The sequence below is a fragment of the Dipodomys ordii genome, unplaced genomic scaffold (assembly GCF_000151885.1).
Source record: "Dipodomys ordii isolate 6190 unplaced genomic scaffold, Dord_2.0 Scaffold34, whole genome shotgun sequence".
NCBI classification, from domain to species: domain Eukaryota; kingdom Metazoa; phylum Chordata; class Mammalia; order Rodentia; family Heteromyidae; genus Dipodomys; species Dipodomys ordii.
Genome location: NW_012267250.1, coordinates 4,082,998 through 4,101,728, shown reverse-complemented (window position 1 = coordinate 4,101,728; position 18,731 = coordinate 4,082,998). Strand labels below are relative to the sequence as shown.

At 37.3% G+C, this 18,731-nt stretch overlaps 1 protein-coding gene across 2 annotated transcripts in view; it reads right to left on the bottom strand.

The window, feature by feature from the left end:
• Nucleotides 1-18,731, bottom strand: part of Prkg1 (protein kinase, cGMP-dependent, type I) — a 1,080,074-nt gene that overhangs the window by 16,689 nt on the left and 1,044,654 nt on the right. For both annotated transcript variants that reach the window (XM_013017167.1, XM_013017166.1), the window contains exons 10-11: nucleotides 16,450-16,546; nucleotides 437-576 (exon numbers count right to left, since the gene is read on the bottom strand). In XM_013017167.1, the coding sequence (XP_012872621.1) occupies nucleotides 437-576; nucleotides 16,450-16,546 (237 nt within the window). The remainder of the gene's footprint in view (nucleotides 1-436; nucleotides 577-16,449; nucleotides 16,547-18,731) is intronic.

The following is an 18,731-nucleotide window of genomic DNA, read 5'->3' as shown; positions in this document are numbered from 1 at the left end:
CATGGCAGACGTACTGAAATGGGTCCTTGCCCTTGGGAGGCAGGCCCTTGACCATTTGGGCCTAGTTCATCCCAACACATTTTCCTCTTAATTTGTTTTTGAGATAGAGAGTTTAGCCTCAAACCATGATCATACTATCTCTACCACCTGAAAAGCTGGGATTACAGATATTTGTCAACTGCCATTTTATCTTTTTAAGTCTTCAAAAAGTTGAACTTGAATAGTTTTTGACTTTTTTCTTTCAAGAGCTCTAGAGATTTTTTTTTTTACTGAGAACCTTGTTCTCTTTGAAAATATCATAACTTTATTTTTTAAAATCAAACAATACTTTCAAGTTTCTTTTCAGGTCAAACATGTTAGGGGTGAGTGCAAGTGGCAGAGGGTGCTATGGTTGGCCTATCTCACCTGTCACCTATGCCCAGGGTGGAGTCTTTACCTGACAATGAAATCAGAATGGGCCCCCTGCATGATCTGCTTCTCCGAACGGATGTGTTCCTGCTGTCTGGTGTCCACGATGTGGCGTTTCTTGAGAATCTTCATTGCAAATGTTTTGGATTCTTCACTTTTCAACTGGACCTTAAAGATAGGCAGAAAGGACGAGTGAGCAAAAGCTGAGTATAGGTTCAGTATAACAGAGCACACTTTCATCCTGAAATTCACAGGTGCAAGACGCACTTAAATAAACTCAAAGTACTACCCAAGTCGCCCATACCATCAATTCTTGCAAGAGCTCCAGAACTGCAAATCCTATAGCTCATAGCCATCATCCTACCTCATCCCATGGAATCAGATACATTCCAACCAATTTGATTCAAGTGTGTGAGACAAAGTATGATCATCTGGGTCTTAATGATTCCTTCCTCCTACTCCTACTCTACAAACATTTCAACAGTTACTAAATGATTGACCCTTGTCTTGTCATTTCTTCTGTTTGCTACCTAAGTCTTTCCCTTGCCTCCAATTAATAAGAAAAATAGCTATGTACATATGACCATATAAGATGATGCTAAGTGAAATGAACTCCAAGACATGGACATAGAGGTTTTTCCTGTTTGTTGTTGTTTTAATGTATTTTGTGATTTCTTGTTTCTTTTGTATGTTCTTCCCCCTATATTGTCACTGTATTTGATTTTGGCACCCTGGTATTGTATATACATTTATTTGGATTAGGGAAGCAAAGGGGAACAACAGAATAGTGAGACAAAGGATTAGGGGGGACCAACGCAACAGCGATATACACAAGACAATGTGTTGGAAATGATCTGTACAACTTGGGGAGATTAGGGCGAAAGAAAAGGAGGAGAAAATTGAGGGAAGGGGTAACAAAGCTGACAAGAAATGTACTTTTTACCTTACTTATGCAACTATAGTCCCTCTGTACATCACCTTGATAATAAAAAAAGACCAAAATTTTTCAAGAGATTTTTTTTAAAACAATTTTTTTCCACTATCCATAACAAAGTGTTTTCCTTTGACCTCAACCTTACACCTTAAGTTATATTATTTGAGGCTGGGCATCAGCGGCTCACACCTCTAATCCTAGCTACTTAGGAGGTTAAGATCTGAGAATCATGGTTCAAAACCAGCCAGGGCAGGAAAGTCGGTGAGATTCTTATCTCCAATTAACTACCAAAAAGCTGCAAGTAGGGTTGTGGCTCAATGAGACAATGATAACGTTGAATAATAATAACAATAAAAAAGTTAGCAGGGGGTAACAGTGCAACAAGAAATGTATTCACTACCTTACATATATATCAGTAACCCCTCTGTACATCATCTTGACAATAAAACTAAACTTAAAAAATGTGAACAACAGCACCCAGGCTCAGAGTTCAAGACCCCAGACTGGCACAACATAAAGTATATTAATTGAAGGACCTCCTTTGAGTCTTAATATTTCCAAGTGGCCCACACCTCTGAGGAACCTACATGGATCCACTGATTTGCCATATAGACTGAATAGAACTTGGGTCTTCTGAGGGATGACCCACAGACAGCTTGTGTGTTCACACGGTGAGAAATTTCAACAAGGAGAAAGAAAAAGGGAAGGAAGGAGAGTGGAGGGGTGGGGAAGGGAGGAAACGGAAGAGAGGGGGAGGAGGTAATCAATCACTGATAGTGATATGAAAGAGTTAGCATTCAGCACTCTAAAACAGCAGACTCCTCAAAAGGACGCCAAAACAGCCCCATTATTCAGATCTAATGAAAGCCTTAACATGACAAGCTGGTTGTGCTCCTCAGCTGAAGCACAGTGCTCCTCTCCTGAACTGTGAATTATTTGCTGCTTCGTCTGCAGGAAGAGCAACATTCTTAAGTGTCTTCTTCATGCACACATGTACGATCTGAGAGGACATTAATGTCACAAGTTCCTTCTGGAGAATCATGAGGATACTTCAGATAAGCAAGCCTTGATTTGCCCTCACCAATTTCGAATCTGTATGACAGGTTGAAAAAATGTACTTTTGGAGGAACTGCCAGATGATCTCCGTGGACATCTTTTAAATGACAGATTAGTGTGATGCAAATAAATTCACATCCAAGGTGAAAGCTCACTTCCAAAGCAAACCTGGGTGCTCTAATCTAGTTCAATTATTGAAAAGAAATATTCTCTTTATTGGTAACAGATTAATAGTTTTGTTTTGTTTTTTCTATCAGGGACTGAACTTAAGGCCTCCTGCATGCTAAGTAACTGCTTCACAGCTTGAGCTAAACTCCAGCTCTTCTGTGCTCACTTTGCGTTTGAAATAGACTCTCACCGACCTTGTTCAGGCTGGACAAGAGCTAATGCTGTTCCTCCTCCCTGGATAGTACATGCTCTAAATCTTATATGCATTTCAGTTTAAGGATCTCTTTAGCTCGAAGCACTTCTCGTTAAATAAGTGACACACACTGAGTGCCGTACTGTGGCACCCATCTGCTCCCATCCTCACACTAGCTCCCTTCCCTGCTACTATTCAAATAGCATTTAAGGAGCTACTTTAAAATTTTCTTATGTTTATACAACAGTGATCTAACTCCTACCATTCCTAGACAGGGGAAATACATATGATGTTAATACCCATTTCATGTCATATGAATACTGTTGTGCACTGTGACTTCAGTGTGAAGCATGGTATTGCCATTTGAATTCAAGCACCCTTGGATATGACGAATCTTAAGATGTGAACTTCTGTCACGGATTCTGGCCAGTTTTAACTGTCAGCCTTCAAGTGATGCCAATGTAAAACCATACTGAAGAAAATAAGGTGATAGCATCAGCACACACAAAAAAGCATAGAAACATATTTGCTTGGTTAGATTTGTATTTAGCTTTGTGCTTCTTTGATCTCTGGGAAAGTCAATGCCTTACAAAAACAAGTTTGTTTCCTGATGGGCTTACTATTTTCATCTGCTGGGAGGCAGATTCTGGGCAAGGCAAGGTTAAAATGGCTCAGTATCCTTGGCTGGGAGTTGACCTTTAGGTCTTTGAATGAGTCATTCATAGTTCCTTTTACACCACAGCTACCTTAGTATCTGTTTTTGTTGTTGTTGTTGTTTTTGTTTTGTTTTGTCTGTCATGGGGCCTGAACTCTGGGCCTGGGTGATGACCCTCAGCTTTTCAGCTCAAGGCTAGCACTTTACCCCTTGAACCACATCACCACTTCCGGCTTTTCTGCTCATGTGGTACTAAGGAATTGAACCCAGGACCTCATGCATGCAAGGCAAGTGCTCTACCACTGAGCCACCTTCCCAGCACCTTCTTAGTGTTTTTGAAGAAAACGGCTTCCTGAACTACACTAACTAGATTAACTACTTAAATTCAAGGCTTAAGCCAAGCACCAGAGGAGGCTCATGACTGTAATCCTAGCAACTCAGGAGGCTGAGATCGCAGTTCAAAGCCAACTGGTTCAGGAAACTCCAGGAATGGTCCATGAGTCAAAAGCACACACAGGCATGAATGAGCATGCACACATGCATACACGTACACACACACACACACACACACACACACACAAATGGCTTATATTAACAATATCATGTGGCTCACTCCTGTATAATGTAGATTTGAATGACATTTCTAATGAACCCTGGAAGGTGGCTTTTTTCTGACCTTCACTTAGGTAAGCTAATAGTCCAGAGAAAGAATGAAGCAGTGAACTGAGAAAACCTGATGTCCTAGTCTTCATGTTTCATTAATTGTATAGCCCAGGCTGGGCTCAAAATCACTATGTATCCAAGGTTAACCTGGAGTGCATGTAACCACCACCACTAGCACCCATAAAGTTTGTGATCAGTCATGTTATCTCACCGGATCTCGAGTCAATTCTGAAAACATGGAGCCAAACTACATTGTTCAGCAATGTCAGTGCACATGATTTTTGTAAAGTATGCTAACTATATTACACCTGTGAAAATAGATAAGCTTGTGGTGATCTCTTGGAGAAAGGAGGAAAAAAGGGGAAATAATTTCAAGTAGCACAACTGTAACTTGAAGAAATGGGACAAGTTCACAAGGAAAGCATGATCTTTAGTTCACAGTATGTGCATATTTTATTAGGAGGTAGAGGCTGTATTTTCTCTGGTTGTCTCCACTGCATGTAAAAGCGGATATTTCTGCTGTATTCTGTTACTAACTTCAAAATACATGACATTACATAAAAAGAGCAGGAGCTATTCCCAGAGCATGAAAACAGACTGTAAGGCATAAAGCAATGTAGGCAGAATCACCTTCCTCATAATGGCTGCAAAACAAAAGCAGTAATGACTTTCTCCGTTCAAGTGGCACAAACTTCCATTGGGCAATCGTATTGCATAATAAAGCATAATAATGATTTCTTTACTTTGGGCTCTTAGTAATCTGGAAGTAATCTAGGAGACAATCCAGTCACCATTTATGATCTAAGTAACTCATATTAAATACCAATTGGGATGATTTAATGACATGTCCCATAGCGTAAAGAAAAGCTTTATAAAAGGAAGAAAGGAGAGATACCAAGACTAAGGGATATCCACCGCCACCAGGTTAATTGTGTCACATTGCTGGAATGTGTCTCAATACACTCCAGTTCTATATAGGTCCTCACCTGGTTCACCAAAATAGTCTAAAGCCCTATGGTAAAACTTCATCCCCCACCTCCCCAAGAAAGCAGTAAATAAACCATTGGACTAGAAATACATACGCACTAGATTGTTTCTTCCCCATCATTTTCCATAAATCCACCAAATGCTCAGAAAATTCAGGAAGAAACAATGACACAAAATTACTATACATGGGGCAGGTGGGAATTGAGATTATTAAGATGGATCCATAGAATGAAAACACTGAACATAACCCAAAATTCTACTGAGAGAAAATAAGCACACGAAAAGGCAAATCTTGATATACACACAGTAGCTGAATAAATATCTGGACCTGGGATGGGAATAGAAGGGAGTTGAAAGGTTCAAGGTTTTTATTGAATTGAAGAGGTGTTTTTGAATTGTACTGTGAGAAGGGAAAATGTGCTTACAAATTAGGCATTATAAGCTGCCTAAGAATTTTTAATGGAGAAAGAAATTTTAAAAATGTAAACTTAAAATTTCTAGTTCTTTATTGATTTTAGCTGTGTACTTAATTTGTATTTTAAAGATCCAAATATCAGAGATGTATTTCTTCCTATCTTTATCTTTCTGGCTTCAATAACTGTTGCCTTATTAGCCAAAGATTATTTCTTGTTATTTCTCTGTAAAATAGCATCACATTTAAAAAGATGTTATCCTTTTTGATGACTTCTCTACCAGCTATTTATCACAGGTTCTAAATTTATAAAGTCCTCATTTTTTTTAAAAAAGAGTAGGTTCATGGGCCAATTTAAGCAAAATGAATATAATTATTGAAAAATTATTTTAAAATTATCTATACAGAATTATAAGTAATTCATAGGTAATGAATTGGTAATAATGTGCAAGCCATAGTCCTATTCAAGTCCATATAATCTCCCAGAGCCCCAGTTTTATCCATTTATAAAATAACAGAAAAAAAGTCAAACATATTGCAATACCAAACTTGATATAATACCAATACTTTGAAAATTAACTAAAGTTTGTATTCAGAGAGAAGGCTCCTAGTGTCCTAGCTTCTTTGCACAAGTAATTTACTATTTAACAAAATGAATATAAGGAAGCTGGAACATGTGATGTAGGGGAGGGGGAGGGAAACAGATGAATGGAGAGAGGAAGGGTGGGTAAATCAAGTGAAAATGGAAATGAGTAAATTGAGAGGATGGGTGGAGTTGGGAGAGGTGAGGCAGGGGTGATGTGATTGATCAAATGTATTCACTAGCATGTTGAATTAAAACCACTTTGTACAACTACTTAAGGATAATAAAATTTATTCATCACCAGTATAATGTCCAATGTACTTGGAATTTGTATCTAAAATGAATACTTCTAAGAGAAGTTTTAGTATTAAAACTCGTAAGTCTATTTTTAAATTAGTTGTCTCAATCAACTGGATGACCAAGAATAATCTCTCTGCATTTAAGGGAGCTTTATTTTTATTGAGCAGAGATGGCGATTTTTATTATCATGATTCAAATCACTTTTGGCAAAACAAAGCCCTTCCATATTCCAGCAGAGCTGAGTTACTAAGTTTATAAAAAGGAAGTGAAATATTTTAAGCACTCAGAAAGCTTCTAGGCTGTAAATTAGTATCCTATTGTCAAATACATCTTGATAATAAAAAGTGGCTATTAACTTAGTTGTAAATCTCAATAAAGTGTTAATTTCCATCTAAAGAAGATATTCTAAGTTCATAAGAATTCTTACCTAATGAAATAGTAAAATCCTAATGTCGGAATTACTTTTCTCTATTTTAAGAGAGAAACAAATGTCTCAGTCTGATTTTGTTTTTGCTTTTGCTTTTCAGTTATTGGGGTTTGAGCACAGGACCTTGAACTTGCTAAGCAGGTGCTTTATGACATGAGCCATATTCCTACTTTTTTGCCTTGTCTATTTTTTGGATAGGATCTAACATTTTTGCCCAGAGCTGCTTCAGATTATATTTCCCAACATGCTACCACCCCTAGCTTGTGGACTGAGAAGGATTCTCAAGCACCTGACTTCATACCATGATTCTTCAGAGGATTATCTCCCAAGTATCTGGGATTACAGGTGTGTGCTGCCATGCGGAGCCTCTTTGGTCTGTTTCTTTAAATGTATTTCTCACTAGTTGTTTGCAGTTTTATGTTTTATTTTTCTCTGCACTACATAATAATATTAATGTATGATTCTGTTGTTTAATAAATGTCTGAAACTTAAGAATGAACCTTAGTTTCTAACTTGTTTCATAACATACACCACAGGGAGAATGACACATGTCTAAATAATACACAGAAGGCAGAAGCAAAAGACAGATTATGAGTTTAGTAGAAATTTCAGCATTCAAAATCTTTTTCAATCATGTGGTATAAAGCATTGTTGTATTGGGAATTCAAGTTTTTGATCAAATATATATGCACATAATTTCCTATCCGTAGATTATACTATCTCTGTCTCTGACTCTCCCTTCTTCACGGTCCCTCTGTATACATATATATGTGTGGTCCACACACATATATCATAGACAGAGAGAACAGAAGGAGTCAGACATAAAATTTCCATAACAAAGTAGAGTAGCTTATGCCTTTTCACTCGACTTCATCTGACAATTTTATTTCAATCCCTTATCAAATATATCAATCATTTTATTCCTTTTGTCATGTATCTCTAGACTGAAAATCAGTACCATAGCAAGTGACAAACAGTATTAAGTTGCAAAAGGTGGGTTTTTTGTTTGTTTGTTTGTTTTTCAGTCATGGGGCTTGAACTCTGGGCCTGGGCAATGCCCCTAAGCTCTTGAGCACAAGACAAGCACTCTACCCCTTGAGCCACAGCACCACTTCTGGTTTTCTAGTGGTTTATTGAGTCTCATGGACTTTCCTGCCCAGACAGGCTTTGAACTGCAATCCTCAGATCTCAGCCTCCTGAGTAGCTAGGATTACAGGTGTGAGCAACCAGTGTCCAGCCTGCAAGAGGTTTTATACAAATATAAAATTACTTTAATATAGTTGAATTAGTTTAACAATAATTTAGTGGTTTCAGCTTATGTTAGCTTATAATATGAAAAGTAGTCAAATTACACATTTAAACTACCTTGTTCATTGGATGTAGCATGCACAACCATAGGGATGACAGATATGTTCCATTTTGTCTCATAAGTACTCTCAACTCTTTTTTGTTGTTGTTTGGTTGTGGGGCTTGAACTCTGGGCTTGGGCGCTGTCCCTGCGCTCTTCAGCTCAAGGCGAGCACTCTATCTTTTGAGCCACAGCACCACTTCTGGTTTTCTAGTGGTTTATTGGAGATAAGAGTCTCACAGACTTTCCTGCTTCGGCTGGCTTTGAACCATGATCTTCAGATGCCAGCCTCCTGAGTAGCTAGGATTACAGGTGTGAGCCACCAGCATCCCGCAGTACTCTCACTGTTACAGGGAGCTGACAAGGCATCTTGGCTGCCATTTGGAACTTTAGGAATTACACACCAACCCACCAAACCACCAAACTTCTAAGCTCATTGCTTGATCTTCAGCTTAATGTTACACACACACACACACACACACACACACATACACACACACACACAGGCACACACACACACACACACACACATTTGTGACTATAGGAGATGTTGAAAGGAGGGACAAAATATAATCTGGCAATTCAATGCTTACAATCAATAATCTAATCTAAATACCTACAGAATTACCTCTTCACCTAATTCAGGAAGCAAACTATTTTGCTTTATTTAAAAGGATATGACTGTCTTTTATCTTTCTAATGTATACCAAGTGTCTATTTTTGCTTCTCTTGGAAAAGATCAGGCAGTGAAAGTTTTCATGTTAAAGTTTTCAAGTGTTTCAATAAAAATTTTTATCCTGGAACTAAGTAAACCATCTTAGCCAGAAAAGGAGATATGTTTATTCTGGGGAACAGAATTTCCTAAAAATAGCCTGCCTAGCCACCTCACAGTGCATTTTTACATACATACATACATACATATATATATATATATACACACACACACACATATATATATATTATGGACGGAAGTTAGAGCTCAGTTGGTGTTTACATACCTTCTGTACTTTATGTCCCAGCAATTCCTTCTTATTATAATTCTACTCTCTGTTAAGAATTAGTAGTTATGCTCTACTAGTTCACAGTCTAATAATATTACAAACCATTATACTTCCACTCTAGTCTGCACACTGTCTCGGTGTCCTGTGACATGTGTCCTTCTAAGTTGTAACCCTTGCCTGAAGTGGCCTTTCCCCAGCTGTTCATTTAAATCTCCAACCCCTGGCTACTGTCTCTCTGTCCTCCAAGGACCTTGTCTACTCCATCAGCTACAAATGACCTCACCCCTAAAGAAATGCCCAGAGCTTCCATGTGTAATTTATGATGTAATACAATCCCAAAGGGTTTTATTTGTCAGTTAGTTTTCAATATGTTAAACTTATCTTCTTAGGGAGAGTCAGAAATTCCTATCTCTCTGTGAAAAGAATATTTAATATTTGTTTTTAAAGTAAATTTTCTGCTGACTGTGATGTGATCACAAATTGACTAGGTATAAAAATTTTGTAGCGGAAAATACAAAGGCACATGTGAGCCAAATTTTAACTTTAGGATAAAGTTTGACTTTAGGTCTACTTTACCATCAATTTTATGTGAAGCCTTTGGAAAGATGTTTTCTGTGCCTTCTAGATTTGTAGAGATTTTTCTAGAATCTCTCTCTATTTTTCTAAATCTTTCTTTTCTGGAGGGGAAGATGAACTTTTAATTATTTTATGGTGGGATACTAATTCCAACTACTTTTAATGAAAGAAATGGATCTCAAGAGATAGCTGGCATATATAACATTCATGTAAATTCAAAAGATGTGCAAGAAATAAACTTTCATCTGTGGTCATTCATATAGTATAATTGGATTATAGTGCACAAAATAACATTTATTCCTCAGTAACAAGCTAATGTTTTCCTTTAATTTATTAGCATTTATCAAAGTAGGTTTTTACTTAGAATGTGTCTTGTGATTATTTTAGGAATTTTAATACATTAAAATTGTACCTCCTAAGGTCCCATTGCTTTTTTATTGGATTGGACCTTCATTGCCTGTCTAAATATCTTACTTTCTTAGAAATCAATGCCACTACTCATAATTATTTTAAGAAGAAACATAAATTGGAAAATATTTCTTTGAGAAAATGACAGAGAAGGAAAGGTTGTATTAAACAGAGGCAATCCCTCTGTCCATGTTACATGTTTATTTGTTCTAACTGCCCCAGGATACAGGCATGGCAAGACTTCCAGGGGAGTCTGCCCTATGGCATAAATCCTCACAGGCTCAAGTAGCCCATGTGGCTCAGAAATCCCACAGCTCTTCTATTTCATTGCTGTGTGACCTGGCATAAGGAGGCTCTTGAAATGTTTTCATCTTACATGGGGTTTCCCTGTGGAGTTAAGCAGCTCACCTTTCATAATTATGGGAAAAAATAACTCAACTGAGCAATGAGTTTATCACCTTCCTTCTTGCTTAATCACCTCTTAAGCTCTATTTCTTTGCTTTCCATTTGGTTTTTGTCGCTCCTCAAGCTAGCTGATCAGTGAACCATGTGCCTAGACAGCTGGAAAAACAATGTTCTACGACAGCAATATGATTGTCATTTTATACAACACAGAGACCCTGTGACACCACACATATGTGCTTGTGTGAGAGTGTGATTTATGGCTCCTACAATTTGCTAACATATCAGTCCTTCTTGGTCAATCTGACCGCAGGAATCATAAATTTGAGTGGATTCACAGGAATTGTGAGTAGTAACCTTGGACTCCGTTAGCAAGAGCTAAGACCTTATTATGTTTGATTGAGGTACCAGGGTTTAAGAAGTCTTGGAAGAAATAGAGGTGACTCAGTATTTTACGTGGAAAATGATTCCCTAGTCTGGGGTTAAAATGTGGGGGAACTTTTCAATCTATCAGAGAAATAGATGAAACCAGGGTACCTCAGGTGCACACAGTTTTGACGAGGGAGAGTAAAAACCATCTCCCATCTCTTTTCATGGCAGATCAGAAAATAAAAAGCTTCAGTAGTCTGGGGGATGTAATAGAAGTTATAATTGAAGGCCATCTGAAGACTTCAGGCTCTTGTATTAAAGAAATACTCATATTCTCAGGGCTTGGCTACTAATTATTCCATTCCCTTCCTTTGTTTAAATAAGTGTGGCTGGAAATGATGAACAAAGATAGTACATTTTATGATGAATGGAAATGTTGATTGAAGACAGCACTTTTTCATAATAAATAACGATTAGTGTTACTATTATTATTATACAAAACTAACAACATTGACAGGACATTGATCTATGCTGCTTGGGGAGAATTTAGCTCATTCATTCTTTGTAACTCTGTGAGACACATGTTTTCTTATCCTCACTGCAGAGATGAGGAAACTAAGGATGTTTGAATTAATGACTAAGCATATAGTGGGTAAGATCTGAGCCAGAGACTCTCATTTCAGAGCTCTTGTTTTGAGCTACCATATTACATTGTCTCATTATTTCTTTCTTCTACACATGCTGCCAGTAAAATAGGATAACATATTTAGTGACAGGAGAATCTCTGCAAGTTTGTCAGAAAGAGACAAGTACAGCACCTCCTCAATAAGTCTATTTAAAAACTGTATTTTGTTAAGATTCTTGAGTTCTAGATGAATGCTCTTAAAGCTAAGGTATATGAGCTGGGTGCTGGTGGCTCACACCTGTAATCCTAGCTACTCAGGAAGTTGAGATTTGAGGATCACAGTTCAAAGCCAGTCCAGGCAAGAAAGTCCATGAGACTCTTATCTCCAATAAACCACCCGAAAATTGGAAGTGGTGCTGTGGCTCAAATGGTAGAGAGCTAGCCTTGATCTGAAGAGCTGAGGGACAGTGCCCAGGCCCAGAGTTCAAACCCCATCTGCTAAGATTGTCTTAGAGGTTTACTAATTATTACAAGTAAGGGAAGACATGGGACGTGTGTGTCTTTGGGTGTGGCTTACTTCATGTAATATGAGTTTTTTCCAAGTCCTTCCATATCCTTACAAGTGGGCAGTGTCATTCTTTCTGTTGGAAGCACAGAAGTCCATTGTATAAACAAAGAGACGTTTTTTTCATATTTTTCTTTATTACTTCTTCACTAAAATCATCAACCTTTCATTTGAACCCTACTTTATCATCCTCAAATTGACTTCATTTCCACATATAATTCCTCCCTCATAGCTACTCTGGAAGGAGAAGACAAGAGGTGTTCTGGCTTTTACAAGAAAAAATATGAAGAATAAATAATGTAAACACATGGAACAAATCTAGTTTGTCTCTAAAAAGTTAGAAACATTTTCTGTCATTTTTTGCTTGTGAAAGTATTGAGAGTCTGTCTGCTATCAAGTACCACCAACATCACCACCACCACCATAAAATAGATATATCTTAGATTTTTTTTTGTCAGTAAAGCTCTAGGACAATCTTAGCAGATGAGCAGAATCGCTCAATAGCTATGTACTTATGACCATAAAAGATGATTTTGTTGTTGTTGTTTTTAATGTACTATGTGATTTCTTTTTCCTTTTGTGTTTCCCCTCTCCTATATTTGATTTGGGTGCCCTGAGTATTGTATAGTTCATCTAAATTAGGGAAGGGAATGAGAATAAAAAAAAATGGTGAGACAAAGGACTAAGGGGGAATCAATGTACCAGAAATACTCACAAGACAATATGTTAGAAATGATCTGTACAACTTGTGGGGAGATTAGGGGAGAGAAAAAATGATAAAAATGAGGGAGGAGGTAACAAGTTCGACAAGAAATGTACTCACTACCTTATGTATGTAACTGTAACCCTTCTGTATGTCACATTGACAATAAGATTAAAATAAACAATAAATAAAAAGGAAAAAAATTAAAATTCAGAAATAAAGACAATTATTACCATGGAGGGGAAAAACACATCTCTTTGTGCCCAAGTCTCATTGAATGAATTACGTATTATAATGCTTCGGGTATTTAATTGATGCCTTTTTTTGGGGGGGGGTCTGTTGTGGGGCCTGAACTCTGGGCCTGGGTGCTGTCCCTCAGCTCTTCAGCTCAAGGCTAGCGCTCTACCACTTGAACCACAGCGCCACTTCCGGCTTTTCTCTTTTTGCTCATGTGGTGCTGAGGAATCAAACCAGGGCCTCATGAATGCAAGGCAAGCGCTCTACCACTGAGCCACCTTCCCAGCCCTAATTAATGCCTTTTTGTTCCTCTGATTCTCCCAAACACCCTGCTCCTCCTGCATTGAGCCTAGACTGCTCACACTTTATTTTGGGGTAGATATGATTTTCCCTCTCAGGAAACTGTGAACCTCTGGAGTTAGAAGCTAGTTTCTATTGAAGATGGTTTGTCCCTTCTGAGATCTCATCATACTTGTATATAGTAAGTGTTAGAGAATGAGAGTAATCCTAGAAGACTGAGCTCACATATCTGTCTCTCCTAACATTGTTTCTATATGTTATCTAAATGTGGTTTATTGGTATAGAGGAGGCATTTTGGATTGCTGACTAAATAGAGTAAGTTTCTAAAATTTAAAGCAACCACATAGTAGTGACAGATTAAAAACAAAGTTTGTTTCTGATATGCACAAATCTTTTCTGAAAGCAGACACTTCTCTATAAAGAGAAATAGTACAGTAAATTTGGGCTAGAGCATCGGGACTATTTTTACTTATAATTCCTAAAATCAGCTTGCATATTTCATGGACATTCTTGATAAATGAACAGGGTTATCTCACTGCTTTATAGTAATACTAAATCTAAAGGAGGAACCACATATTGTAAGAGAGCTGAATCATTTCACTATATGTGAAAAGACTATTTGAATTCTGGAAGAAATATTATGAACAGGTCACACTGAATACATTAAACGGTCCCTTCTTAAAGAACATGGACATAAAATTTCACATAGGTCATAACAGGAAGGAAAGAAATACAAATTATTGTTCAATGATAATGATCATTAACAGAACAAGTCTGAAAGTAGACTAAATCTACTTATGCCAAAAGTGCTTATGATACGATCAGACAAATTTAGGGTCATATACCTGTTTATTATGGACATTTACTATAAGCTTCTGAACTCATTCAACTAATCTGAAATTTCTTAATAGATACTTCATCTCCAAAATTGAAAAGATATTATTTAGAAATACTCCAGCCTGAAAAAATACTGCATCCAAATTTATGCCAATTGACAAATGATAAAAACTAAAGATAAAAACTAAAAGATAAAACCTAGAGATGGTATATTCACACAACTATAATTTCCATGTCAATTGTAATGAAAAAAATCTACACTCTTGGGCTAGGAAGGTGGTTCAGTGGTAGAGTGCTTGCCTTACATGCATGAGGCCCTGGGTTCAATTCTTCAGCACCACATAAGCAGAAAAAGCCAGAAGTGGTCAAGCACTAGTCTTAAGCTGAAGAGCTGAGGGACAGCGCCCAGGCCTAGAGTTCAGGCTCCATGACCAAAAACAACAACAACAACAAAACTATAGTCTTAGCTCTAACAGGAAGTATAGCTCAAAATCAAATTTCTAAACTCTTCATACCCCAATTGAGAATTCATAATCTTATGCCTGGAAAAAATATAAAATCTGATTATAATATCAAAGCATAATTTCTGGTATCATATAATAAAGCCATTCACCAGATATGTATTATCCTTAAGCTAATGGCTCTTAGGTCTAAGCTATATGCATTATATATTTATTATTAGCATGGACAACAATGGGTACAGAGTGAAATATGTGGTCTGAGGATCATATTGCTTATCCACCTCTAAGATTGATAAAATTATCCTGAATGTGCCATCCTCAGAGGACAGTAAAGAGAAACTTCCTGTCATTGCACTAGAGATTAACTCTGCTTCTTTCCTCCTAACTGTGAATGGTGTGGATATTGCTCGATGGTACACTGTTATCTTAGTGTTCATTTACTGCATGACACACCAGACAATAAGCCAATCCTGGTAAAGAATCCCACCCTCTGTTCTACCTGTATGTCCCAACACCTGCAGAGCAAAAATATTCATGTATAATGATGTCAATACATCTTTATTGGCCATGTGAAAAATTATAACTTCCACAAAAGAATAAATCTAAAGCTACATCAATTCATAGGATTCAGAAGTTTCTCTAAACCTTTACTTGGGTTTTACTTGCATATCTGAAATCATCAGAGACATACTCTGAATTCCTGTCAGAAACAGTCGTTTTGCTACAGTCTCTCTAACCAATATTAAGGGAAGGAAGAATGTAAATTCAATCATTAACATCATTACTCTAAAACATTCGTTTGTAGCATTTAAGAAATTAGCCTCTTATACCACTTGTCAAAGTCCAAAATCCCAATTGCACCACAAGTGGACAAATGTCAAAAATAGCCTTAGGTAATTTTACCTTTATGGAAGGGGATTTCTCCTGCCTCTAATGGCAACAGTAACTGTTTACTACACTATATACAGTCTCAGGGAGTTTCTAGCATACTATACTAGTGTCTGATGTCAAGGATTCCTCTGTGTTCAGCAAAAATGTGGAAATGAGTTGGCATTCTCAAATAGAGTTTGTAGCTGTATAGTCTTGGAATGCACCTACCCAGGTTATCTGAGTGTACTTATTTTTTTCTACTTTTTATTTCAGTTTTAAGGTACTATGCCTAAACATCCCAAATAGGAGATACTCTCACATCATCAACTGTGTTAAACAAAACCCATACAGAAGAGTTTCATTATTGTCTGTGTGTGTGTATGTGTGTGCAAAGTATGTGTGAAGTAAATTATATAAAATACTACAATCACAATAACCTTAATAAGTACTTATGACTACACAGCCACATAATTATGACTAAATCATATATAGATAGATAGAGAGAGAAGTCTATGTATACATGACAATATACATTTTGTCTACTTTCTTTGATATGTATTTAAATTTACACTTAAATCATTATAATTACCATTAGATTACATAATTGTTAGTGAAAACTGCTTATAATGTAGGAAGCAAAAATGACAGAAAATCACCTGAGTAAACAGCGCTTTTTGGCTGTGCATTGAGTGTGTTAACCTTTCATTTACTATGAAGAGGTAAAAAGTGATTTCGTATTTATTCATCATTGCATATTCATTTAGTATCATGACTCCATAGTACAGCCCCTCTTCATCATAGGCTCTGACATGCCTGAATAAATGTATTTTATCCTAACTTTGAAACAAGAGTAAAGAATGACAAGAGAGAAAAATGCAAAAGAGAGTGAAATCTTACGCAATGAGGGACAAAGCACAGGGAGATAGAGACTTTCAAAAGCATTTAAAGAGTGGTTACCTACCAGCTCTACTCGTCCAAAACCTCCAACTCCCAAGGTGTCAATGATGTTGAAATCTGACAGCTTCAGGTTGGCGAAGAAAGCAGCTTCAGCTTCATATCTGGATTTTTTGATGCGAAAAAATGGAAATTTCTTAGAGGCGCATACACGAGGTCTAGGTACAACTGCACTGGAATGACATGACTCTGAAACAGGCTTTACCTGCTTAAATTCCATCTTGCTTTTAGAGTCTGTATTTTCTCACACCATAATTTTTTTTTGGTCCCAGTTGTTCAGAATAACATAGATTTGTACTCTTTTTTTTTTCAAAGTAGAAAAATACAAAGTACCCACTCCATGCCAGTCAAGTGACTGATTTAGGTCAATTATCAACTCAAGTTTACATCTCAGTATTTTTTCTACGCGTCTTCTTGTGAGCATGGATTGTTTGACTTGTTCTTTGTTGGTTTTGCTTTGGGCTTTGGGGGTTGGCTTGGTTTTGTCTTTGCTGTTCAGATATTGGATGGCAGTTTCTCATTAGTTTTCCCTTATCCACGGGCTGGTAGTGCCTCCTATCAGTGTTTATTAAATGCGGAAAGATCACGGAGGTCTCTGGAGCAGAATCGCAGCCAGGTTTTATGCAAACAGATCCGAAAAGCTGAGGATTGATGTGCCAGCGTCTGAAATGGAGGATTTCAGGAGCATATCCACATCCCTAAAAAAAACAGGTCTTCCCTGCAATTATATGAACCCTCTGACTCCGAAGCTAGTAATCGCAGTGTCTTTACATTGGCAAGTCTCTTATACAACTGGTGCGAAGCATGGTCTAGTATTCCGAAAGTGCACACATGCGAATCTGACACGTGTGAGTGGCCAAAATAAGCATCTCCCTATGAGAGGGAGTGAACATGAGCTGCTTAAAATAGCTCCCTGTTAAAGGCCCAATTATTTTTAGAAAGGGCAGGAAGGTGTAAAGATGAAGATGATCTTCCCACTCACTAAAGCCAGATCAGGGAGCAATTCTGCTGTTTCAAATTTAAAGCGTTCAAACAGCTATTCCTATTCAGAACCTTCAACCCAACAGTGCTTGGTTCCATCCTATACTACACATAGAAAATGATGGATATACTGAAGAAATGATACTAACCCGGATTGTGTGACATCCGCTTTTGAAGCGGATGTCACACATATGTTTGGCATATTTCATTAGAGTCAAGCACAATTTGAGACTACTTGGGAGACAGTGAAAGAACTCTTAACCCTCTTCACTGCACAACCACAGTTTTGGTTTTGTGAACATGTTTATTGTCCACAGAGTCACAGCATTAACAATAAAAGTGAGAAGCAAAATTTAAAGAAAAAAACAGGGAAAATTTTCATTGCTTATTGGCTTATTAAGTAAAATCACTCCCTTTAACGAACTTCAGAAGTATCCATTAGTCAATCCTAATGGTATTTGTGGCTTTCTCTTATTAACAAGACAATCAAAAGATCAACACGGTATATCAGGAGCTGGTTTACTAGGATGAGGCTTAGAGGCAGATGGCAAATGTACATTTCTAACATTCCAACTAGCTTGCTCTCACTGCTTTGAGAATATTAAACTTCATTCCCTTGAAAGGGCCAGTGGCAGAATTGACTCCAACAGGTGTTTTAAGAGAACATCTGTTAGGATTAAACTCCTTGATAGTCTATATATGGCCAAGTATTTACTGGTGGAGTGGATAAGCAAATCCTTCATAATATTGCTTTAAAAACAAACTTAAATCACTCATTTAAATGTTTTAAAACTCATGTTCACGCTATTTTATCAGTCTCATAAAAACATAAAGCAGTCCACAAAAGTCTTAAATACATAAAATTGTTATATAACAGATGTATAGCTGTATTCTTTGTGTGTATGGTGTGTGTTTGGGGGGGTGTCTGTGTGGGTGTACATGTGTGTATGTGTTTCTATGCATGCACATATGTGTATGAGTACTGTGGCTTAAACTTCAGGCCTGATGCTATCCTTGAACAGTTTGCTCAAAGCTAGCACTGTACTACTTGAGCCACAGCTCCATTTCCAGCTTTTTTGGTAGTTGGAGATAAGAGTTTCATGGGCTTTCCTGCCTGGTTGGCTTCAAACTGGAGTTAGGATTACAGGTGTGAATCACTGGTGCCTGACATAGATAAATTCATACTGCTTATTTAATTGCTGAGTTTTTAAGATAGTGTTGGTTATGTAATCAAAATCTTTATTACTTAAAAATAACATGTTGTGTTGAAAACCCCTTGTCCAACGACTTAAAGATATTTAAAACAAA